The sequence below is a fragment of the Notamacropus eugenii genome, chromosome 1 (genome assembly GCF_028372415.1).
Source record: "Notamacropus eugenii isolate mMacEug1 chromosome 1, mMacEug1.pri_v2, whole genome shotgun sequence".
In the NCBI taxonomy this organism is placed as follows: domain Eukaryota; kingdom Metazoa; phylum Chordata; class Mammalia; order Diprotodontia; family Macropodidae; genus Notamacropus; species Notamacropus eugenii.
Window position 1 is genome coordinate 235,689,792 of NC_092872.1, and position 24,996 is coordinate 235,714,787.

The 24,996-nt window shown below is 41.3% G+C and overlaps 1 protein-coding gene across 11 annotated transcripts in view; it reads right to left on the reverse strand.

Moving 5' to 3' along the window:
• ADK (adenosine kinase) overlaps positions 1-24,996 on the reverse strand; it is a 634,537-nt gene that overhangs the window by 45,085 nt on the left and 564,456 nt on the right. For all 11 annotated transcript variants that reach the window (XM_072628114.1, XM_072628109.1, XM_072628112.1 and 8 more), the window contains one exon: positions 20,605-20,719. In XM_072628114.1, the coding sequence (XP_072484215.1) occupies positions 20,605-20,719 (115 nt within the window). The remainder of the gene's footprint in view (positions 1-20,604; positions 20,720-24,996) is intronic.

A 24,996-nucleotide genomic window follows, 5' to 3' on the forward strand; every position in this document is an offset into this window, starting at 1 on the left:
AATAGAAAGTAAAAAGGTACAGTTAGGTAGTGTTCCTTCTGCTGGACCTGGAGTCAAGAAGACCAGAGTTCAAATCTTCCCTCAGCCACTTACTAGTGTGACTCAAATGAAGGAGCTGGACTCAATGATCCCAAAGGTCCCTCTCAGCTCTAACTTTCTGTGTTCCTATGACATAGTAGGAGGAAGGCCAGTGCTACTTGGGGAAATGCATGTGTTTGACCAGGATGGAGTCCAGTACTCCCTTCCTTGAGAAGTGAGCGGGCACACTGCACTGAGTCTGCAACCATAATACCAGGAACTTATGATAAAGAAGCAACAGAAAACAAAACGTCATTAAGGGAATAGAAAGTCTAATTTATGAGCAATGACCACTGAAATAACTACCCACAAGAGAAGACTTGGGAGAGACAGGTTGGTTCTCTCTTATAGTCTCTGAAGAGCTGGGAAGAAATAGAAGAATCAGACCCAGCCTTTCCAGCTCTGGAGGACATCGCCAAGACCAATGGGGGCATATCCTGGTGATTCAGTTCAGTTCAACAAACTCCCCCTCCTCCAACTTATCATACAAATAGATTATGATAAATGATAATTCAGGAATAGGACAGGTTGCCCTATGATGTCTTTTTCAGCATTGACTCTATAAATGGAACCATGTCAACCCCAAACAGAAAAATGAATAAGCTGAAGAAGACATCCTAGCGTTTGGCCAGCAAGGCTGTGACATTCTGGGGGAGAACAGTTCAGAATATACATGACTATCTGGAAGTAGTAAGGACGAGTGAGGAAATATTTAAATTGAGGAATGGGGAAGAAGATCAGAGAGCACTGTTTTGTTTTTAACTTCTTTCTTAAAAGGACCACCTACGCAATTCCAAATGTAGCTTAATGGAACCTAGAAGGAAGGAATGGAGGTTGGAACTTCATTTCTCCACACCACTCATGATCAGTCACCAGGAAAGGCTTTTCAAATTAAGACCTCTCCCTTAATTACTGCTTCCACCCACTAGGGAAACTATGTATGAGACAGGGAGAAAAAGAGGGAGCAGCAAGGTCAGGCTGCTATGTGCTTTGGAAGAATCTACCATGGTCCTCTTATTATTTCCTATTACTTCTAAATTCTTTGGCTTGATTTTCAAGGAAGGCCTGACACTGCCTAATGCTTAATATGTTAATCGATCCATGTTCTCATTATGGGCATGCCACCTCCCTTACACCAGTAGGATTGATTCCTGCCCTCATTCTTCAGCAAACAATCTGCCCAATGAACTTGAGGCCTTCTGGGTCTCTCTTTTTTAAAATTTAAAGTATTCACACAACTCTGTGTTATGACTGGCTCAATATTTTTCCCTACCCCTGATTACTTTTTTTTGTATTTTATTTCCTGCTGTTCCCCAACAGAGATTTTCAGATCCTAGTCAGGCCAATTCATTGCTCTCCAAAAGGGCCCTTCTCCTTCCTGCCTCTGTGCTTACTCCTTCACCTCCCCATTCCTGCTCAGGCTTCAAGTCCTCTCTCTGACCTGAAGGCTGCACTGGATTCCACCTGTACTTATATTGGTATCACATGGTCTAACACTTGCTGTTTCTCACTTTCTGTCTATGTAAATTTTATCTCTTTGACAAATTTTATGAGGCCAGGAGTCATACTTTTTTTGTACTCCCTACAGGGCCCAGCTCAGTACTGAGCAGTGAATGGACACTTAATAAGCGCTGCTGACTGAATGATGGAGGTGTTGATATCTGCTTTTAGTTCAGGATTGGGATCAAGAAGCCAACACCTGAAACTTTGCTTACTCTTGTGTATGAAGTATCACGGTCCTCAAAGACACAAAATAAGAACTGAAGTCAAATATAAATGAAATGGGGTTTTCCACAATTCTTGCTCACCTGGCCAGTGCCTTTCTAAGAGTTGAAAAACAATATGCTCTTCTAGCCAGAGAATGGGGAAAATGCATGGCTATTTTCAAGGCAGATATCAGTCCTCAGACTTGATAATGAATGTGATTTTTTTCCTATATGGAGAAAATATACTAGTATGCAAGGTTTTTCAGGCCATTTAATAGGATGCTGAACAGCTCTCTGTGGCTTCCAAGGGCTCAAACAAATTCTGTCCAGTTCCACTTCACTCCTTGCCTCCAGTGACCCTGGGCTCATTCCATTGCAGGTAATTTAGGCAGAAACATTGTCAAAGTCTAGTGCCTTCTTCCATCCCTCTTATGAAGCTTTGGATGGACAGTAAGCCATTATTATTACATCTGACTAGCCTTTAACAATAAAAAGCGAGTATGACCATTTTTGGAATATATCATAAACATAAGAACACAAAAAGTTACCCCAGGCAAGAAAGAATATTGTTAAAGTTACATTTCCTTCATGACGAAAACACTATTAAAAAAGAGGATGAATTCTGGAAAAAAGTATTCGTCAAAAATGTCATTACCAATTTAATTCAAAAATATTAAGTGCCTATTACATACACAAGGCAAAACGGCACAGTCGTCTGTCCTCGACAAGCTTGTAGTCTACTGGAGGGAGATGCACACCCTAGGATGGGGGAATAGGAGCCGAAAACAAATACTTACATGGAGAGTATGCTGAGGAGCGCAGGTAAGAGAGACAAAGTTCTCTGGGAAAATGTGAGCCAGGGTCCTTTGAGTGGGAAAAGAGTGGGAAGAATCAGAGCCCAATTTCCTTAAGACAAGATGAAGAAGGCTTTGAGACAGGCCTGCAGACAGAGGGGAGCTCTCTGCTCCCTACATCGCAGGCACTCGACATTTGGGGAGAATTTGATACAGATTCAGCTTAGGCTTCTGTGCATCCCCTGGATGTCATTATCCAAATCAGACGACACCTTCCCCTGTAAACACTAATTGGCCACTTGCCTCAAAGTTTTATTCCTCCTTTCTCTTCTCCTTTCACCTCTCCTGAAACTTTTGTGTAAAATGTTCTATGAAGTTTTCTGATTCTTTTTCCTTCTCACAGGTTTAAGCCCAACCCCAACTTATAGATTTAATCATAGATAACCAGAGTTATAAATTCATACTAGTCTCCACCCTGGCCAGGATGACATTATCAGAAAGCCATTAATGGTCTGAAACTAAAAGAAAAGCTCATTAATAAGAGCAAAAGTGTACAAAGGTAAAAAAAAAAAAAGGAAGTTTTATTAAAAGTATTGATTATGACCTGGGGCACCAGAGACATTGATTTTCTTGCATCTTTCACAAGGAAAAAAATGTTCAAACCAACATGATATTGATTTATTGTGAAATCTACTCAATAGCTAGCTCAGAAGGAACAAACCTCAAGAATAAGCATCATCCAGAATTAGCACTGGTGTAGACACAATTTTTATGTGTATATCTACAGATACACAAATACATATGCACATGTTTGTGTGCATCAGTGTATAGACAGACACACAGATGACTTAATTAAGTCAGTTAATTACATAAATATAAAATTATAAACTTATTATTATGATCCAAGGCAGTATGCACAGTGAATTTCAGCATTCAGCAGCTGAGCCATAGAATCTTACTGTTGGAGGGAACCCTTGGAAGTCACCTACTTTCAACTCGCATGGATTCCCCTCTACAACTCAGATAACCATGCACTACTTCCAAAAACACCAGGCTGACTATTTAAGAAAAGTGTTGTGAAGATTGTGAAGATTCATATTAATAAGAATGTTGCTACAGTGTCCGGAAGACCTGTGCACAGGCTGGTTTCCTTTTTTATGAGATACAGTATTGATGAGTATTCCTGTAATGTTTATTAAGGTCACTCTGGGTCCTAAGTATCATCAAAAGGAAAAGAGAATCCCCTATTAGCAGATGTTTACTTACTTTAGAAAGAATGTAGCATTGTAGTTTCAAATTTATCTTTTGTGTGATATTGAAGCTACATTGGAGACTCTTTGGGTCTTCAACACCAGAAAGGCACAACGGACCAGGATTGCCTTCTTGGTTCAGAAAAGCCTTCTGGATTGCGGCCTTATCCTCCTAAGTATATGCTGTTGGGGATATCAGAGGGGCTGAGAGCATAGCAAATTCCAGCTCTTAGCCTGGAATTGACAGGTATTATGCTGTTTCCATTCAAGAGTGAACTTTGACAGTTTCAAGAGTCCTGCATCTGGAGTCTGAAGCTGGACTCTCCCATTTCCAAGCTCTGTGACCTTGGGTGAATCACTGGTGCTAGAGGGTCTGGAAAGTCCTTTCTAGCTGTAAAGTGATGAGTCCATGTTCTTGTACTGGAGTGCCATGAAGCACCCGATAAATCAAGAGAAATGATAGGTTGGTAGACTTAGTTTTATCCTCTGATTGTTGGGGTAGCAGGTGGAGAGCCTCCTTGGAGGGGGAGTGAGACTGAGAGGGACTTTGCACCAGCTGTGCTCCCCAGCAGCAGCTGGGACTGACATCTGTGCTATTGCTTGTGACCCAGGTGCTAGAGGGTCTTCAGGGAACTGATATTCCATGCATCTGTGACTGGATTGGCCAGGAGTCTTTATTCATAGGGAGATCCCCTAGGGAATTCTTATTGCTATGACTCCATTTCAAAGTGACAATCTCTCTACTACAGGAGAGCTGCCTTTGACTAGCCTTAAGGAGATTTACTGACCCCTGACATATGGCAGAGAAATAATTGGCTGGGGAGGCAGTTTGCCAGACTGTGCCATCAGCACAAGGCCTATGCTGCCCAAAATTAAACCAAATCAAAATGGGTAAATCTGCATCTCAGAAATGAGAATCAAAGACTCATGGAATCTTGGAACCATAAGGCACCTAAAAGATCACCTTGTCCAATACTCCCATTTGTGAGTCCACAGGAAGTGAAGTGACTTGTTCAAAGTCATCAGTTAGGAAGTGGCAGAAGAAGGTAGTGAGGCCCAATGGATTTAAAAGTCTAGAGGCTCAGGCTGGAATGTCTTGCTCATATACCAGATCCCATCCATTCTATGGCGATAAGATTAAAAGACAGAATCTTCCAGGCTACATTGCCTCTTTCTGTGTTAAGGGATCTGGAATAAATATGAGTGACTTTAGATTCTTGCCCATCATTAGTCACTCAGGCTCACCAAATCAGTTGGCCTGTGGATCTCAGTGAGAAAGATAAGGGACCAACTTTTGTGTCAAGTTTTGAAAACAGACAGCCTAGTTTGGTGTTGTTATGTACAAATGGAAAGAGGAGAGTCATTGAGACGTTCTAAATACACTTTGATATCAGGATTTGGGTATGGTTCTAGTGAACCTAAGGGTCACTGTGAATTTATAATTTTTATAACTAACAGTATGAATCCATCAGTTTCCTGATCATCAGGTATCCCTGATTGAAGCTCCTGGTCTTTGTAAAGAGATGGAGACTTGGCCTTACAAAGTGGGAACTTTCTAGGAAAATTCCTGGACTTGTGATTCAGTGGAATAGCAGCAGCCCAAGAGCTTTCTGGTGGATGCCAGTCCTGTGTGGAGACTGCCAGCCTTGTCATTCATTAACACATAATTATAGACTTTCGGCATTAGCTGATGCTTGGTGGTTCCCGAAACAACAGTATTTTAAAACAATTGAAAGAGAAATTAATTTAAATAATTAGAACAGGGCCTCTTGAGTGTTCCACATGTGTGCAAGAATTTTTTCCTGCTGAGATCAGAAAAATCTTTATGCAGATGCCTTTGCTTTTCTTTCAGGGGATACCAATTTTGAACCAGACTGTCTTAGTACTCAGAAATTAATGATACGAATTTTTTTGGTTTTAAGAGCTCATGTTAAATATTGGAATGTTTGGAAAGTACACGTTCAAAGTGGCGTCCTAGATGCTGCTGGTGTCACACTGGGGCTTTTATTGAGCCCTGAATTGTATATATTCTTCTTCTCCTGACTCTCCAGTCACCTGAAGTCAAAACCTCAAAGCTATTGTTGTCTTCACTTTCTCTTTGAATCTCACATTGAATCAGTTGCCAAATCCTATTAATTCCTTCCCTGAAATATCTCTTGAATCCATCCTTTTCAATGGCCGCTCCTCAATTTCAGGCTCAGATTACCTAAATCCTGGATGATATGCAATAGGCTCTTAACAGCTGGGCTGCCTCCCTCTATCTTCTCCCCCGACAAACGATGATAGTTTGGTCAATCTTTGATTGAGCTTCCCTATTCAGAATCTTCCTAGGGCTTCCCATGACCTACTGAATCAAGTCCAAACTCCTCTGCTTGGAATTCAAAGTCCTCCACAATCTGCACTAAGAGACTTTTCAGCCTTACTCTTCATTTCTCTCTCAGAACCTTCCAGTTCTTGCCAAACTGGGTGGCTCACTTGCTGTTTCCTAAACATTTTGCTGCCTCTGTCCTGGCTCATAGTGTCTTCCTAGAAAGTCTTCCCTCCTCCCCTTCTACTTATAGGAAGCTTCCCTTCCCTAACAAATTCCAGCTCTGATGGTCACCACATTACAAAGTCTTCTGTTATCCCCCAGCTGGAAGTGATTCTTTTTTCTGAATTCTTATTTGTATCACTCATCTGGCACTCGTTAATACCTCTTTGTATTGTACTCAGCCATAACCTATCTTATGTCTCCCTTTAGACTCTAAGTTTCTTGAGGGCAAGGACTATGGCATATATATCTTTGTATCTCCATAGCAACCGGAACAGTTAATAAATGTGCTGAACAAACAAAAGTGGAAATGTAAAGTGATTTAAGGGAAAAAAGCAACCCTATGCCCCAGTAATCTGAGTATTTCATCCTTGACTGATTTCTCCCTCTCAAATGATCTGTAGGTTTCCCTGTTTCCCTTTGGAACTTTGAGATGGCTCTAATGTCTGCTGGTGCAGCAGGCAATGAATGAGTTCCCATCAAATAGAGAAGAACTTTCAACATCTTGCTTTTGACTAGATGGACACACAGAACAACAGCACAAGAAATACCAAGCACATGTTCTGTCTTCACTGCTTACATGGATAAGTTAGTTAATTAACATCTGCTTCTCCAACAACATCAGAAATTAGGTAAAACCCAGTCAGCTAGCAGAAAAGAGATGGTCATAGTCTGAAGGGGGAAGAGTTTTCCATGGGTGACTATGTTTGGGGGTCTTAATTCAAAGAGATCCAGGATAAATGCCTCTGTGTTTTCTAGATAAGCCCACAAGTGGTTAGCTGGGCTGTGTGCTTGGTATCACCTGTCAAAGAAAACCTACTGATACCCACCAAGAACTATTTCATGTGCCGCAAGACCAGTAAGTAGCTTTCAGCTGACTTAAAAAAATGTAGCACTTTTATGTATCCCAAACTGAATACAGTTATCCTTTGTAGAATAGTGTTAAGACACAAGCTGATAAATATCAATCCATTTTAGAGGAAAACTTTTTGATGCATGTCTTGCTGTCTAGGATTCAAAGTAATCTGAAATAAGGGAGTCAAAAGAATTGCAAAATATCCTGAGATTGATCACAGGGGCCTGAGGTCTCAACTCATTAACAGATCTCAGAGCAAAGTTGACTCAAAAAATTATTACCTACTCTGTTCCTTACTTCCAAATAACTGCATAAGGAGCTGAACTACTGGCAAGAAGACTTTAACCATTCACTGGGCTAAGAGGTAAATGATGAGTCTTACTGTGAGGAGGTGTAGAATATTACAGTCATGTTTACCTTCCAGAAGCTGGTCCCACCCACTTAGAGTAGTAGATCATCTGAAGGTAGCAGCCCTTTGGGCTACCTCTTCACAATGAGCGTATAGATTCTCTAGAGGACAGCTACCCCAGGTTCAAGATACTCTGTGGGCCTGCGCTCTTAAAACTATAGAGCTTATGAGGCCTTACCAACGTGTGTGTTTACCTTCCTATAATTAACCAAAAGATACAACTTAAAGCAAAGGTACTTATGGAATAGTACAGTAAAAAGAGTTATAGAACGTCCCTCCACCTCTCCCATAAAAATAGACGCCATTAATGGACTGAGTGAACAAGTAGGGAGAATTCCATCGGAGGGGCCCAAAGGAGAACACACACGGACTCACATCTGGGATAAAGGCCTTGCTGTCCTTTCATGATATCCCAATCCTGCTTCATGGGAGGTGCATTCCTTGGCTGGGTGTATTGGGTCTCCTGGACACACTGTCCTCCCACCCCAGTTAGCCAGTTTGCAGCTTTTAGCTTCTAACTAAGCTAAAATCCTTGGCTTGGCTCCTTCAGAAGGAGCCCAGACCCCTTGCCCTAGGACCAGCAGGAAGCTCTTCCCGGTCTAACTCCTTGGAGTCTCATGCCAGAGGCTTGCTATCTCCCAGCTGGGAGCTCCAAGTGCTATTAGACTGTCTTCTTGACTCTCTACACAGAAGGGTGCTGTTCAGGAAGCAGTATCCTTGAATTCTCTTCTCAGGCTGTGTTTAAGAACATGTACCCTGTAGTTACATGCTTCAATTGGAAAACACCACTGCTAACTGAGGCATGGATGGGGAGGAGAAAGTCCCACCCCCTTTGCTGTGGCCTTGTTAGAAGCTCTCTTAGGAGGGTCTTCCCTCAAGGTGATTGATGTACTGGAGGGATTCTGATATTTTTAAACTCTCAATCTTTCCCTTTGCCTGTATAAATGAGTGAGCAGAGAAAAGGCACTGAGACAGTCCACACTCAGGGACAGATCCACTGTCTACCAACCCATAGTCATATTTTCTGACTCTTAGAAAAATGCACATGAGCCACTCAAAATTGGATGCCCTTAAAAAGCTAAAAATGGCTTATTTGTAACTCCATAAAGTGAATGGGGGTGCTCAATAGATCAAAACCTGATCAAACCACTGCTAAAGTCCTATAGTCATACACAAAGAAAAGCCCTATAGGGATCCAAGTACCTGCCAGGCACCTGGGTTCTGAAACTCACATCTTGCTAGATATCTAGTTTCCTCCGAGATATGGTATCATTCGGTAGTTTCCACTGCATTGAAGGAAACAGGTTAACTTCCTAGTAATTTTGTAGTTCCAATTTCTCATAGGAACAGAGGTTTTTCTAATCAATCTAAACTACTTGCTTTAAAGATTTTTAACCACTCTAATACTCCAAAAGTACCAAGTGATCTCACTATAACACGTACTTTATCCACTGTGCCATACTGTAACCTGTCCATGTCTGCCTGGACTGTGTAATCCTGATCAGTATTCTCTCCTCTGCTATAGGGGATCAATACAAGGAATTGATACAAAGGCTTAATTATATATTATTATACAAATGTAGGATCTTCTCTCAGACACATTTATCCTATCTCGCTGGCCTCCAAATTCTCCCTTAGCTGTTCTGTCACTTCCTTCTTTCTGAAGTCCATATTCTAGAGCAGGGGTGGGGAACTTGAGGCCTTGAGGCCACCTGTGACCCTCCAGGTCCTCAGATGCAGCCCTTTGACTGAATCTAAACAACCCCTTTGTTCTGTGAAGTTTAGATTTGATCCAAGGGCTGCACTTAAATAGAGAGCCACAAGTGGCTTCAAGGACACAGGTTCCCCACTCCTGCTCTAAAGTCTTAGAAGTGGAGATAATTCTACTCCCAAAGAATAAATAAATGAAAAGCATTTATCATGTGTTTACTATGTGCCACGCACAGTGTCCCAAGCTTTGGAGATCTGAATACAAAGGGCAAGACCTTGTCCTCAAGAACCTTACATTCTGATGAGAGAGGTAAGTGGTGGTCAGGGAAGGGTCCAAAGGACATTCCTTTGTTAGAAGAAACCAAGCTAGCTTCTTTTCTTAAGAGAGAGAGGTAGAAAACCCAAAGGGTGGAAGTAGGGGAGATGGCAAAGAGGGTCAGGGTGGATAGCTGGATGGGATGGGAGGCAAAGTCAATTTGAGGCTGGTTACATATAAAGAACCTTGTGAGCTGTGCTTTCTTACTAACGCACCAATCAAGACAGCTCACCCCAGGGCAGAAGTTCCAAAGCTAGGTGGATTAGCTCAGATACACATTTACATTCCCACACATACACATTTCAGATTTCACATACTGACAGCCTGGATTGGGTAGCAGTTTTTTTCTCAATACTATTTCTAACCTCTACGGGCCCATTAGTAGTGTTCCTGTGTTTTCCACAGTGAATGTAATATCTCCCAATTTAGTATCATCTGCAAATTTCATTAATGTGCTATTTACTCCCTTTTCTTGATCATTAAAAAAGAGGCTTAATAAGATTCCAGCCGGCTCTGACTCCTGTGCCACCACACTACCAACCTCCTCCTCAACTGAATTCATTAGCTTTTTGCATGACTCTATTTATCATCTTTAAACCAAACCAATCTTGAATCTTTCAAGAGATTGCCCCTAGTACTTTCACTGAGAGACATGGAGTTCTTTCTCCCTACAATTTTTTTTTACCCCATTAAAAATGTCTCTAAAACTCCACGGGGTTTTTTGTTGCTAATGATCTTTTGGGATAATGTATAAAGTTTGGCTCTTTATCTTAGTATTTGTTCCTTTTTTTCTTTAAGAAAGATACATTCTTGTTCTCACATATTTGCTAGCGGTTTCCCTGACTCTTTCAGGGAGAATAGGGGGTCAGGGTATTTTGGGCTGCTCAGGGGAGAACAAGATGGAATTACAGTCAGTGAGGTGTAGGGGAAAGATGTTACATTTGGAGGATGAGGACCTGGGTTCAGATTCTGACTGTGTGACCACAGGGGTGTCCCAGGCCTTGGTTTGTTTATCTGTCAAATGAAGGGGGGTGGGCAACATCTCTAAAGTTCCTGGCCAGGCTGTTTATTTGGGCCTGGACCAAATTCTCCCTCCTCTCTGAAATCTACTCTGAACACTCTAGCCCAAACAGGATGTCTCTCTCCTCTAATTTCTTATAGTCCTCATTGTTCGAGGTATAAGGGTACCTCAAATAGCAGCTGGGTGGTACAGTGTGTAGAGTGCTAGGCTTGGAGTTTAAAGAAGACTTGAGTTCATATCTGGCCTTAGACGCTTACTAGCTGGATTTCTATGGGAAAGTCACTTAACTGCTGCTGGCCTCAGTTTTCCCAACTGTAAAATGGGAGTAGTAACAGCACCTAGCTTCCCCAGGCTGTTGTGAGTATCAGATGAGACATTTGTGAAGTACTTTGCAAACCTTAAAGCACTAAAAAATGCTTCTCATTCTGGCCATTAATTCCATATGAAGAACAATGTTACCTGGGAGATGGAATGCTAGAAGGCCTGAGTTAAAACTCTTCCTCCAGCATTTCCCAGCTGTGTAACAACAGACTCTTAGAATTGAAAGTGTCCTTAGAGGTCACTGAGTTGACCCTTCCTCCTGAGGAGTGCATCTGTCCCTTCTGTAGTAGCTGTTATAGGTGGTCACCTCACCAGCTGGCTTCAGTTCCACCCTCTGGAATCAACAGGGACTAAGTATTTCCTCTCCTCTCCATGGCAGCTTTTCCTGTACTTTGAGAGAACGATTGTGTCCCTTTCAGTTGTTCCTCATCTGAGATTTTTCAAGATTTTTTTCATCACCTTGGCTGCCATACACTGGATGCTCTATTTCTAATGGGGAGCTCAGCACCCAGCATGCCAGATCCAATGATACAAAGGACACTCCTGCTCAAAGTCCAGGATGATAAGCACTTCCCATATCATGGTTAACTGAATCGTTTATTCTCCATCCCTGCCTCCCATTCTTGTGTCCTAATGAGGAGGAAGATCTACAGGTTACTAAGTTCTGAGGCTTGTTTGTAAACTGTGCCTCTTCTTAGTACCATGCCTGACCTACAGTAGGTACTAAATAGATGCTGGCTAACTGAAGGCATGAGCTGAGAGGGAAAGATAAAACCAAAGGTTGGTATCATGACCCAGATATATGTTCTGTTCAAGGTGTAACTCATAAACTATGATGGGATATAATGAAGGAGCTCATTTACTCCATAAAAGAACCAGGACCAATAGGAGAAAAGCCTGGAGCAAGTCCAGTTTAATTACAACAAAGGACAGTTCAGCTTGATTTTTAAGCCTTTTATCAGAAAGTGGGCGTAGAAGGGGATGCTGGGCCATTCTCAGTCCCTGCCTGATGACCTTGCTGACCATTTCCTTTTCAGAGGTACTTTTTCTACCCTGGCAATAACTGCTAATCTCTGTGTGGGTTACTGGATTTCTCATATCCCACTCTGGGAAACATTGGAGAAAATGCTGGAATCATGTCTGCCCTCTTGCCTAAGAAGCTTTCTGGAATGTCTTTTTCTACAAATAGGATGAGTCCTGGACTCCTCAAAATCTTGGCTGAGAGCACGACTACATCCTTAATCTAAATAAAGTGTACCCTTCTCCCTTTATTTGCTGGAGAAGGCTCAGTGAACTTTTCTTTCCCACATGGGCTTCACAAGGACAGGGGCTATATTTAATTCATCTCTGCATCCCCTGCAGTGCCTGGCACTGTCCCTTGTACTCAGTAAATACTTGCTGCATGAATGAATGAAAGAATAAATGAAAGATGAAGGAGTGAATGAATAACCATCTATGGCTTGGGCTCTTTGAACAGTCTGTCCCATGATGTCTGCTGTCTTGTACCAATGTGGCTGTTGAGGTTGTTGTAGTACTTGGACTCTGGGGACACTCTACTTACAGTGAAGGATCTTGGGGAAAACGTGGGGAGGAGAGGGAGGAAACATTTTGGGGGAAGAATGTGAGCTTGTTGCTTTCCTCCCAGCCTGTATGCATGTTTCAAGGATTTCAGGATATAAGTAGGGAAAATCCTCTATCCCTAGACGAGTATGCCTACACTTTAGCAGGTTAAGAAACCAAAGGCTAAAAATGCCTAGGAATAGTGGTATAAAAATAACAATGCAGGTTACACACTGACAAGCTGACCTGTCCCAGAGGCTCTGTTCACCATATTGGCAATGTGACAAAACCAAAGAGAATCCAGACAGACCTTTAGGGTTGACTGCAATGAGATGTGACTTATAATGTCACATTGAAATCCTGCCCAGTTGAACACCCTTCACTAGGGAATCCAAAAAGGCTATCAACATAAAGATCATTAGAAACTGGCTAACAAAAGCAGAGAAATTAGGAGACTCTTGGCCATGGTTAGGGAAAAACCCTAGAGTCCTGGCTCCCAGTGAACTGCCTGATAATCTGAGCTGCTAAAGTCATTGAGTATGGGTAACAGTTTGGACTGAAGCCCAAACAAAAAAGTTCGGTTTGCATGGGGCCAAGCTTGTTTCATTTTAATAATCTGTAGGCAATATCTCTTTTTCTTTAAACGGAGGAAATTTTTAGCTGTTCAGTTGTCTGAATCAGACTTTTCCACCACACCCCCAAAGATTTTCATCTGGACTGAAAACTTAACACTCCATGTTTCAGCCAAAAGAAAAATTGCAGCCAAGTTGTAAATCTCTGAAAAAAAAAGATGTATTTTAGCAACTAATTGAAATGCAGAAGGAACACTCACCAGTCACAAACAGTAATTATCCTCAAAAAGTTAGTAATGTGCCACTTTAATTAAATATCAATTTATAACCATAATTTCAAGAGCTATTGAATTGCAGCAATTGATTATTGAGAGTTTTAAAATGAAATGAATAAATGAATTCTCTAAGAATAATTTAGACTAATGTGTGTATACATTTATAAACACATGTAGATGCACGTAATTTTGTACACACATGGCTGCACGGGAGCATAGACATGCTTTGACACCAGAAAGTTTTCAGATTCTTAGAAAGGCTTAACTGCAGAGCAGCCTCAACTTGTGGAAACCTCTTTGGCACAAGACCCAAGACACCGCGAGATACTGAGAGTGGAAAAGTTCATTGGACTGGATACGAGGCATGAGCTCATTCACTGATGTGGGGAAAGTCTTTATGGGGCTCTCCAGGGTCTTTCTACAGGAAGAGGGATTTTCAGTCATATTTCTGCCAGCACCTCTACCTCTTTCACTGGAGCTTTGTTCACCTACCATCAAGGCCATACATATGAAGCCTTCATCTTCCCTTCAAATATATACCCTGAGAACAATGAGTAGAGAAGACTGCATGGTTCAGTGAAAAGAATATAGGCTAGAGAAAATGACTGTCATTAGCTTCCAGGGTGGCTTTGATGAAAGTAGTTAACCTTTCTGGGCCTCAGTTTCCTTACTGTAAGACGGTGGAGTTGGTTGAACTCAATGATTTCTAAGGTCACCTGCTAATCTATTACCCTCTTTGGTGGTGAGCCCCCTAAGGCACTCCCTGCCTTCCTCCCAAACACAAGTCTAGAGGAAGATGTTAGATGTTGATGTCAACATCAACAGTTACTTTTTAAAGTTCATGGCACCATTCTTACCAGAGCTATATCTGTGTAATAGAAATGGACATGTTGGCACAGCTGAGATTTCTGTCCAGGTCTCTGTCTGTTTAACATGTTAAGCAATGTGTGGCTGAAATGTTCTGGCTGTGGATCCCCTTGAGATGGTAAGGTGTTCTGGACTTTTTTCAGATATGAATACTACTCAATTAGTAGATCACAGGTCATGAGCTGGATGGAATCTCATAAACCATCAAATCTAACTTCCTAATTTTACAGATGAAGAAGCTCAGGCATAGGGAGTTGAAGTAACTTACTCAAGGTCACCAGAGGCAAGATTTGAACACAGGTTTTATGATTTTAGAGTCAGGGATTTTCCTATAGTACCCTATTAACCATCTCAGAGTTGCTGTGAGGAAGGCATTTCACAAACACTATACCTCTATGTAAATGTAGCTTATTAGTATTGCTGATAATAGCAATAAATTTGTCCACTGCAGGTTCTCTCCCATCTCACTTATGGCTAGAAACCCTCAGGTGGAAAACAAAAGGACTGACTCTACTGTCCAGCCCAGCCTTTGGGTACCCCAGCTCCACTGTCCATTTCCTAAGCTCATCAATTCAACAATGGGACTCCTTCAATGTATCATTCTAAGCATAGTATTTACTGCCTCTTGGCTAACTAAGGGTTTTGCCTTTTAAAAAAATGAAACATGAGTTGATAATTGAGTCCTAGGTAAAGAAGGTTTTTCTCTTTAAAGTCTCAGCAGATAAATGCCTTGTGGTTCTATTTTTTTCATGAATATTTAACACTGACTTCTGGGATGTATGGGCTTTACCCATACTGCCACCGATCTCCATCAGCAAGAACAGCATTTAGAATTGGTTTGACTGTGGTGTAGATGTGATTTGATAATGATTTATAATAACATTCTGTAGCAATAGGAGTCATTGTGATAGGACGCTATTATTCTTCCACCTACTGAAACTTTGTTGAGGACTTCTATTTTCTGGTGGGATCTTCCTTGTGATTTCTATCTCCAGGACCTGCAAAACATACTGGTATTTGGCTTCTCCCATAATGTAACAACTTCTCTTAGTAAATAGGCTGCAAGTTTCCCAGAGGGCCTAGGAACATCAAGCCAAATCCTCACTGTTTATTTTTACTGAAATGACAGAGGTTATAGTGAATCAACTGCCTCAAAGGAGAAAGCTCCTCCGAGTCAGGGATCACTTCCATCTGGCAAGATCTGTAGATGACCACACAAAGCAAGTAGGTGCTTAATACTTTCTGACTGATTGTCTGATGAAGCAACACTCACAAAGCTCTTCTGCCATTTTATGATTGCTGAGAAAGGCTATTTCTATGACCTTGCTTTTTCTTCTAAGAACTGAAATAAACTCTTGAGATCCTCTCATTCATTCATTCTATAAATATCTATCAAGTTCCTACTGTGTGCAAAATACAATGGAGAGCTATAAATAAAGACAACTAAGACTCTGCCCCTACTCTCTAAGAGCTTACCATGGCAGATAAGACACACACATAGATAAGTAAAATACAAACAATAAGGGCACAAGAGGACAAAGTAGTGTGAGCAAAGGCTGTTTTAGAAAAACTACAATTCAATCAGTGCAGGCGGATGAACAAATGAATGAATGAAAAAGCCTTTACTAATCACTCACTACATGTTAAGCTACAGAAATTTTAACTCCCTGAACATCAGGCTCACTGAATAGCACTGTGGCCCTTTTAAACGAAAGATTAATTAAGGCAAGACACTAATTTTTGAGAGTCAATGAATTTTAGTAGGAAGAGCACTGAATTGTATTTAAGTCAGAAGATTGAGAGAGTCTTAGTACCTACACTTTTGAATTTTTCTCATTGGTAGAGTTGAGATGATGATGCCTGCCTCACCTAGAGCTGTTTTAGGGGAAACTCTTGATATGCTAGTAAAGTACTATGGCCTTCTTAATTTTCCATTTGGAGGAACTGGATGGATCTCTGAACAAATCCCCATGCAACTAGTCAGGCTGCTCAGTATTGAAGACTGATAACAAATGGTAAGATAGAATTACTAGCCCTTTTCCCCTCTTTCTCTCCAATCCCCATAAAATTTCTGGTCCTTGGCCAGCACGCTGGAACTAGAGTGTTGCTCATGGATGATGGATGGCAGTAGGATGCTCAAGCAAGTACTGTATCATGAGCTGAAGCGGGCTGACACAAAACAGGGTGGACAGAGCAAATACCTTAAGGCCTCAATGACACGCAATGCAAATGTTCTACAACAGCTGTGAGCTTCTGGAAACCAGAAGCAGTGGACAGTTTGGAGTCAGAATGGTGGGGGTTCACTTCCAACAAAAGCCTCAGGATACCAATCAGAGCCTAAGCAGCAAGCAGGGAGAGGATCCCAGAGCATCCACAGATCTGGAAGCCTGACCTCTCAAACCTCTAGCAAATCTTTAAAAGGGTTCCCTTCACTTCCCCAACGTGGGCTCAAGCACCACATCTACTGAGGCCCACCTGCCAATTCCAGAGAGTGTCACCTGTCATTTGAGATGGCCATCGTCAACTAGTCTACCTCACGGCCTTTATACTGACATAGGCTGTTAGTCTGGTTTTTGTTTAGTTTTACACAGTTTAAACTGGGTTGTGATTTGGACGGGGGTGGGAGGAGGAAGGGAGCGAAAGGTTAGAATGGAAACACGAGAAAAAGTGATTTTTAAATACTTTCTCTCCTAAGAAAGGATTACTTAGGATATAACTATAAGGTGTCTAGTTCAACTCTAGATGTGCTGAGTTAGGTATTTGGGGTGGGGGACAAGGAAGGATTGACTGAATGATGATTGCCAAACATAGTAAACTTAGCAGCATTGATTTCTATGTAGTCTGCAGTGTAAGGTTTAAGGAATGGGTACTAATTAGTGTTTTAGTAAGTGTGTTAGCTCTGCCCTGTGTCATTCTAAAATACCACAGTATGGTACATTAAGGGACATTTTGCACCCACCCACCCCATCTTCTTTCATTAGTATTTTAATGGTAGGAGGTGGGGAAAAGCTGATCCATATTCAGGAGGAGAGGAGGAGAAAACAATAACAAATTGGCATCTCTTCTGAGAATTGCCCCACAGGCCAAGCATTTTTATGTTCTTAATCATTATTAAATGACTTAACATGACATCCAGAGCCTGGCGAATGATTGCATCCTGACATGAGAACGAATTACAAATGAAATGAAAGATCAAGCCGTATTAGAGGACTGCCTCTGGGAAATGAAAATCTTTAATTCTCTTTTATTATTGACATTTATTTGGCTGCCATGAATAACAACATAGCAAAGAGATTCGGCTCTGCTTGTGCACTGAATAGCTTATCCCAGGGCTCAAAACTGCATTAACATTTATCATGTTTGCTTTTGTAGCTGACACTGCCGCACAGATTCTCGATCCATCTTGTATTTATCATGCAGCACAGATATAGTGCAGCCTCTAATTTAAGTTCATTTTCATATGGTAAGAACAGCAAAGATTAGCAAATGTCCTTCAAATAAGCTCCTGGTTGTAAACATTTCCAAGGGTGGATTAATAGATTTGTTAACAAGATCGGTTTAAGGAATAAAATGAGTGCATGAGGCAAATTCAATTGCTGGATAAGAGTGAAATTTTAAAGGTTTCAATTTTGGAAAGGACTTGCAAAATCACACTGGAAAAGCTGCTGGTAGTGTGATTTGCCTTATTCAAGTATACAAAGCCTCTAAAAGGAATGTCTTCATATAGATCAACCAGAGAGCATTTTTACTGACTTTAAAGGTTAGTACTATAGCTCCTGTAACATGAAAAGTGGGACTTAGATGGGTGAGGAGGAGAGGGGCAGAGGAGGGTGGGGCTAGCAAGGGTTATTGTTTTTCAAAACAGTCATTATTGAACTGGAGTAAGCCACTTGAGAAAAGGGGAAGAATTTAGATTGTTCTACCTCCAAGTATAGCAGAGATGGATAGCCTTGCACTGTGAATTCTTCCCTTCAGTTGCAGAAATTAACAGACCAGAAGGGTTTTCATCCCATGCAATGATAAAAGGATATGTGGCACTTGTGACTTTGCCTATGCTCTTCTCCTTGCATGGAAACGCCCTTCCCTCTTGCACCTGGCCCACTGCGTCCTACTCAGCTTGTCTTATTTCCTCTACTCCATTTTCTTCCTCCACTTAAGCCTTCATTGATCTCCCCCTTCTCTGAATCGCCAGAGCACTTGAGAGTCAGAGAACTGAAGAGCTGGAAGAGATATCCCAATTCACCTAGTCCAAGAAAACCATGAATCTCCTACACATCATTCCCAACAGTGGATCCTGCACCTGCAGCAGGAAAATCACTCCTGTGAAAAGTTAGTCCCATTGTTGTTCGGTGCCCACGATTAGGAAAGCTTCTGGTACATTGTCCAACTTGGGTGGTTTTCCCCCAAACGTTTTAAAAGATATTTCTCATAAACAATTATGATAACTCAGGCAGAACATGGGCTAAGATCAACAACAAATTGTATACAACAACGTTCAAACTCCTGTCCAAAAACTACCCACATGAAGGTCACTCTAAAACCCAAAGAAAAGTTTTCATTTTATCCTTTAAACAGGGAAAACTAAAAGTGAGAGTGGACATTTTCACATTTAGCATATGTTGTTTAGGAAGTTTTCATAAGCCTACTTTGACTGTGAGTCAATGAAATGAAAACTGCCTAATTCTTAAATGGAAAGAAAAAGATCCCCAATATAAAAGAAAGGAGCTGGGCTCTTTGGAGGGAGGCCATGTCAGGGTCATTGCTGAAGTTCAGACTGCTCAACACCATCTGTGAGGTCTTCGCTGTTCCTTTTGCTCACTTTCTGCCCCCTGGGGCCAACCACAACAGAAGAAAAAACTTTCAAATACCTGAAGAGAGTCATCTTATTCCATGCACCTCCACAAATTCTCTGGTCTCTAGACCAGGCATTCCAGATCTTTTCATGGATTCTCACATGGCATGGTTTTCAAGGACCCATCTTCATTGCCCTGGCTGCCCTTTCATCTGTCAATGTCGATACTAAAATCTGGCATCCATAAACAGAAATAAGACTCTAAAGGAGTCTGACTAAAGCAGAAGCACTTAGATTATTGCCTCCCTCACTTTGAGGGAAGATAACTTTTAAAATTAAAATTTTATTTTTTCAAATGAACAAAGTTATTTTCTTACCTTCCCACCCCAACTTTCATTTAAAAAAAAGAAAATACCCTCTTGTAACATATGTACACACTGAAACAAAACAAATGCCAAACTTAGATATGTCTAAGCAACTTTTATCTCATTCTGTACCCTGAAGTCGAGTCAGCATTCATTTATAAAATTGTATCTTATATTGTTCATAACTTTGTTTTGCAAAATAGGCAAGATGGACAAGTTTATATTACAGGTAATAATAACTGCTTGATGAGTGTTCCTGCCTCCAAGGTCTCCCCTCCCACACTAGACTGAAGTCCCCTTGAAGGCAGGAACCCCTTGTTCCGCATCACCTAGAATAATGGGTAGGTAACAAAGGATTTGGAATCCGGAAGACTTGAATTAAATTCCTGCCTTAGACACTTACTAGCTGGATGATACCAGGAAGATCACTTAACCTTTGCCTGCCTCGGTTTCCTCATTTATAAACTGAAGATAATAATGCTCTTGTTCCCAGGATCATTGTGAGGATCAAATAATATAACATTTGTAAAGCTCCTTGCAGAGCTGAAGCACTATGTAAATGCTAGTTACTCTTATCGTCTGGAGGACTTCCTCCATGTTTACTCAAACGATGGTATTAACCCAGATGTTTAATCAGATGCAAAAGAAAAAGGAAAAAGCCACCATACAGGCCACACCGTTACTATTTACTGCCTGGTGCTGTAAAAATGACTGCCATGCTGGCTAAAGTACCTTTTCCAACTTTCCCACAAAACGTTGTGAAACAGACCGTGGAGGAAAACTCTAAGTGAGAATTCTGACTGTGAAGCATCAAGCCTGGGAATTCACTCCTTCATTTTCACAAAAGCTCAAACTTACCACATTAAAGAAGCAAGAACCGTTTCATCAGGAAAGGGTGTTTCTAGTTCTCAGCAAAGACATTTAGATGGATGAAAAAATCTCACATCAGAAAAATCGAAATAAATCACAGTTTTAGGATTGGCCCTGCAAATATAACTTTTTGTAAGAAAAAATGAAATCTCTGCTGTTGAGAAACAGAAGGCAAGATCTATTTATTAAAATAAAATAAAAGTAGACATGTTACTTTGAATATATTATGAAAGAATAAAAATTGTGGCAAGTGATAAAGATGTGATCAATATAACATGGTATATATCACACAAGGTCCATACGTGCATGTACCTGTAGCCATGATTGTGTCATCTTTCCCTTGGGTGAAGATTACAACTCTCTGCCTTTTCAAGTTCACCTTTGGCAGGGCTTGTGCCTTCCGGGCTATCTCTTTAATTTCTTCAGTCTATTAATAGGAATGAAAAGAAAATTCTTATAACTGGTACAGGAGAATAGAACTTTATTAACAGATGAAGGATTTTGCTGTGTATGAGTAGAATACAATACATCGTGCATCTATTATGGTAATTTGCAAAGGGGGGGGAATCTTTCATTATTTCAAAGGTTTATAGACTATAATGATGCTATTGACTTAATTTTGGAAATAGTGTATTGTAGTTAAACCAACAGCTCTAATACGAATCTGAAATAACTGCAATCAAATAAAGAAATGTGTTTTCTGGTGGGCTTCTACTCCAGCGGGTCCTGCCTGTTCCTCTCAAAGTTGTACAAGTAGCTCCAAAGCTCTAGAGCCTTCTGCCCACCCCTAACCCCCCTCCCCAATCCCAAGGGAGACATTCTTTTCCATCACAAAGGTAGTTTGTTGGCCTGGAAATTTGAGGGGGCAGGGAGGGGTTTATTATCATTAAGTGAAGTGGAGGGACCAAAGTGAGATGGACAACAGGAATTAAGGGAAGAAGTCATTTCAAAAACGTCTTCATTTGCGTGGGTTTATTATCTCCCTCTGCCAGTCCCACTGCCTCATTTGAACAACAAAAAACAAGCTATTAAAGGCAGAGGACTTACAGATGAGATGATTGGGAAGGAGTAAAGTAGGCAAAACAGGCAAGCTTACTTGGGTTAACAGCCTTTCCATCTCCAGTGTCTCCCTCCCCAAGCTGTCCTCTACAAGACTGTCACACTAATATTCCTGAACCTCAGGTCTGATCACATGATCCCTGGGTGCCCTTCCCCTTAGGGCCTCAGCTTCCCTGTGTGGACTTCGTGCATAGCTAAACAGCCTCCTTGTGTTACTGGCACATGACATTTTACTCCCCATTTCCACCTTTGAACAGGCAGGCCCCCATCCCCAGAATGCACTCTTTACTCAACTTGGCCTGGTAGAATGCCTAACTTTCTTCAAGGTTCTGTTCAAGCACTGGCTCCTACATTAGACCTTTCCTGATCCTCTCAGTCCCTAGTGTCCTCCAAACCCCTACTCCCCTGCCACCTTCTTACTTTATATTTGCTTTGAATTTATTTTTCATTTTGAAAAGCAACATGATTTAGTGAATAGAGAGATAGCCTTGGAATTGGGAGGACCTTGGAAACATACCATGTGACCCCACAGAAATCACTGAACATCTCAGTGCCTTAGGCAATGTTCTAAGAATCATTGTTTGAAAAGCAGTTTAAGATCCAATAGATTCTTCCTCATCAAGAATTTTCCAACACCTAGGAGATCACCCGGCTGGGGGAAAATGCTTTACAAATACTTTCAAGTTTTATACTCACAATGACCCATTATCCTTATTTTACAGATGAGGAGACTGAGGCAGACAGAAGGTTGCACAGTTAGCTAGTAAGCAGTTGAGGCTGGATCTGAATTCCCATCTGGACTCCTGGTCCAGTGCTCTATGTACGACGGTGCACCACAAAGGAGCACAGGGCATTCTCCACTTTTGTTTCCGGGTCCCCAGTGTTTGGCATGGAGGAGGCCCTTAATGTTGTTGCTGTTTGTCCTTCATTTTTGAAGAGGACCAATGATGAAGAAGGCAGGAGGAAATCTTGGATGAAATATCTGCATGTTGATACTTAAGGAAGGGGGTGGGGTGGGGAATGTGTCCAGAATGAACACTCAACAACTGTGCTAGGGCCCCTGCCCCATTCCAAGCAGGCCACCTCATCCTGGGAGGGAGAGGTGCTGGGGAAGGTGGTGAGGGCTTGCTGGTCTTGGCACCATCACAGTTTCACGTCCAGTTGCTGCCTATAAACAGATTTTAGAGGCCATGGAGCTTTAACCTTCAGCTCTTCGAAGAGCAGGTGTTGTGCTGAATCAGGATCAACTTCATTATCTTCCTTTCAAAGACTAGAGCTGCAGTGATGATGCAAAGTTATCTGTTCAAATCCCTCCATCTTTTCAACAGGCTGCAGGCTTGGCACAAAGTCTGATACTACTTTGAGAATGACTTCAGGAACGAGTTTGGGGTTCTGGTAGAGCCTGGTAATGCTCACTTGTTAGAGATAAAACACGGTCCTTAAAGAGTCTCTTGGCATGTGCTTGAAAGTAGATGCTAACAGAATAGGAGAGGTTAACTCCCATTGCCATGGCATTGAGGAATAAGGGATAAATGGAAAAGGATGTGATGGTGGCCCACTAATGCAATGAGGACAGAGAACATACCTGCACAGTAGGAAGGAAGACTTTTCCACTGAAATTTTTAAAACCTCATCTCTGGAATATGAAGATTTTTCTCTGATCCTCATTTGAAATATCTGCTTGAGATAATAGGGGAAAGACGACTGAGCTAAGGGACTAAGGCTCTTTTTTTTAGATGACAAGATTGACCTCCACAGTTTAGAGGAGGGGAAAAAGCAAACCAGTCATTTTAAGTCTTGAGGGAGCTTAGAGGAATTCATTCATTTGTCCAACAAACAATGATTAAACACCTAATAATAGTATTATATAGTACTTTAGGGTTTATAAAGGGCTTTAAGGATATTATAAAATTCTATCTTCATACCAGTTCTAGGGGGTAAGTGCTACTCTGGTCCTCATTCGCAGATCAGGACACTGAGATAAAGAGGGCAGTGACTTGCCCCCAGTCACACAGCTGGTGTCTGAAGTCCTGTTAGAAATCAGTTCATCCTTACTCTAGGCCTGTCCTCCTTACCTGCCTAGGAATGTACAGAGCACTTATACTGAGTGCTGGGAGAGATGAAAAGTTCAACTAAAACTTACTATCTGTTCTCAGGGGCTTTATACTCTAATATGTAAATACTGTTTAAAAGTGTACCAAACTCTTCCTTTACAACAAGTTCATGAAATAGAGAGTGCAAATATTATTATCGCCATTTACAGGTGAGGGAGGGAGAAGAGGCTCAGAGATAGTAAATGACTTGCCTCTAGAGTGGTCAGAGAGCTAGACAATGATTGTCAGGTCTTGACCTTGGGTCTATCCTAACTCCAATATCAGTGGTCTTCTCTCAACAGTCATTTCATTTGGGTCACAGAACAAATCTTGGAATAAAGGTACTACAAGGCCAGAAGAATGTTTGTGCTCATTTAATCTGTTCCCGTCTGTAGATAAGCCAACATGTAAAGACGCACATGCAGCTTTCTGCTGTTTCATATTTAGAGACATTTAGAAAAATGCTCACATCTGTCAGTCAGTCATCCCGGGGCCTAACAATGTCAACCATGGACAAGTGTCTAACTTGTATTCCTCACAATGCAGCTTCAGAACATTTTCTGTACTCCCACTTAACTGAGAATAAAAACCAAACAAAGTAGTCATTACTTATGCTCTTATAAAAAGTCTTCACAAAACCAGAGAGGGTCTTTCGTAGCCTTCTCTTCTCCAGGCTCAATACTAGTGCATTGAATATTTCCTCGTATATACTGTTCTGCAAACATAGTTGCATAACTTGTCCTTAAACTCTCACCAATTTCTCCACATCTAGAACTTGGCACCTAAAAGCTACAGAGGAAAAGATCTCTCATTAGCAATTGATATTAAGAATTGGCTTATGGAATGTGTATAACAAAAGGAATTTATACATCTTAGAAACATACTACCTCCACCCTTTTCTTTTAAGGTGAAGTGTTACCTAGTCAATTCCTGTATAGTTTGTGACCACTCATGACTTCTAATTTCCTTACCTTGCTCTAATGAAGTCGATCTCTTTCCATGCACCCCTAACTCCAAGTGCCTTTGCCTGCCCACTTCCTCATTAGCAGGGTTTTTTGGACTGCTAGATGGTTCTCCAATTTACTGAGATCATTCAGAAGTCTAATATCTTCTTTCATACACATAATTATCTTCTTCAATATGCTGATATGCACTTTTATGCTTTATTTCATCTGCAAATACAAAAGCTTGAAACCACTGAGCTGAAGAGCAGTACCAGCAGAATGCTATTTGTGATGTTCCCCAAATGCTGCCTCTGTAGATCATGATACTTAGTGTTTTCCTAAAAGATGGGAATCTGCTTAAGAGATCTGATGTTAACATGATGTCACGGAACATCTGAGTTAGATAGAATCAGAAAAAACCAAATAGATAAACATCCCTTTCACTTCTGGATTGAATGGATCCTTCTTCAAACTAGGAGAATGTGCATAAGGATCCAACACTCTGGTCTTCCAGTAGGACCTGGGTTGTTGTTTCCTTAAAAAATATGGAGCAGAACTGAGAATGAGAATGGGGTTATTCAAACTCTTTGGGAAGAAGCATTCTGTGG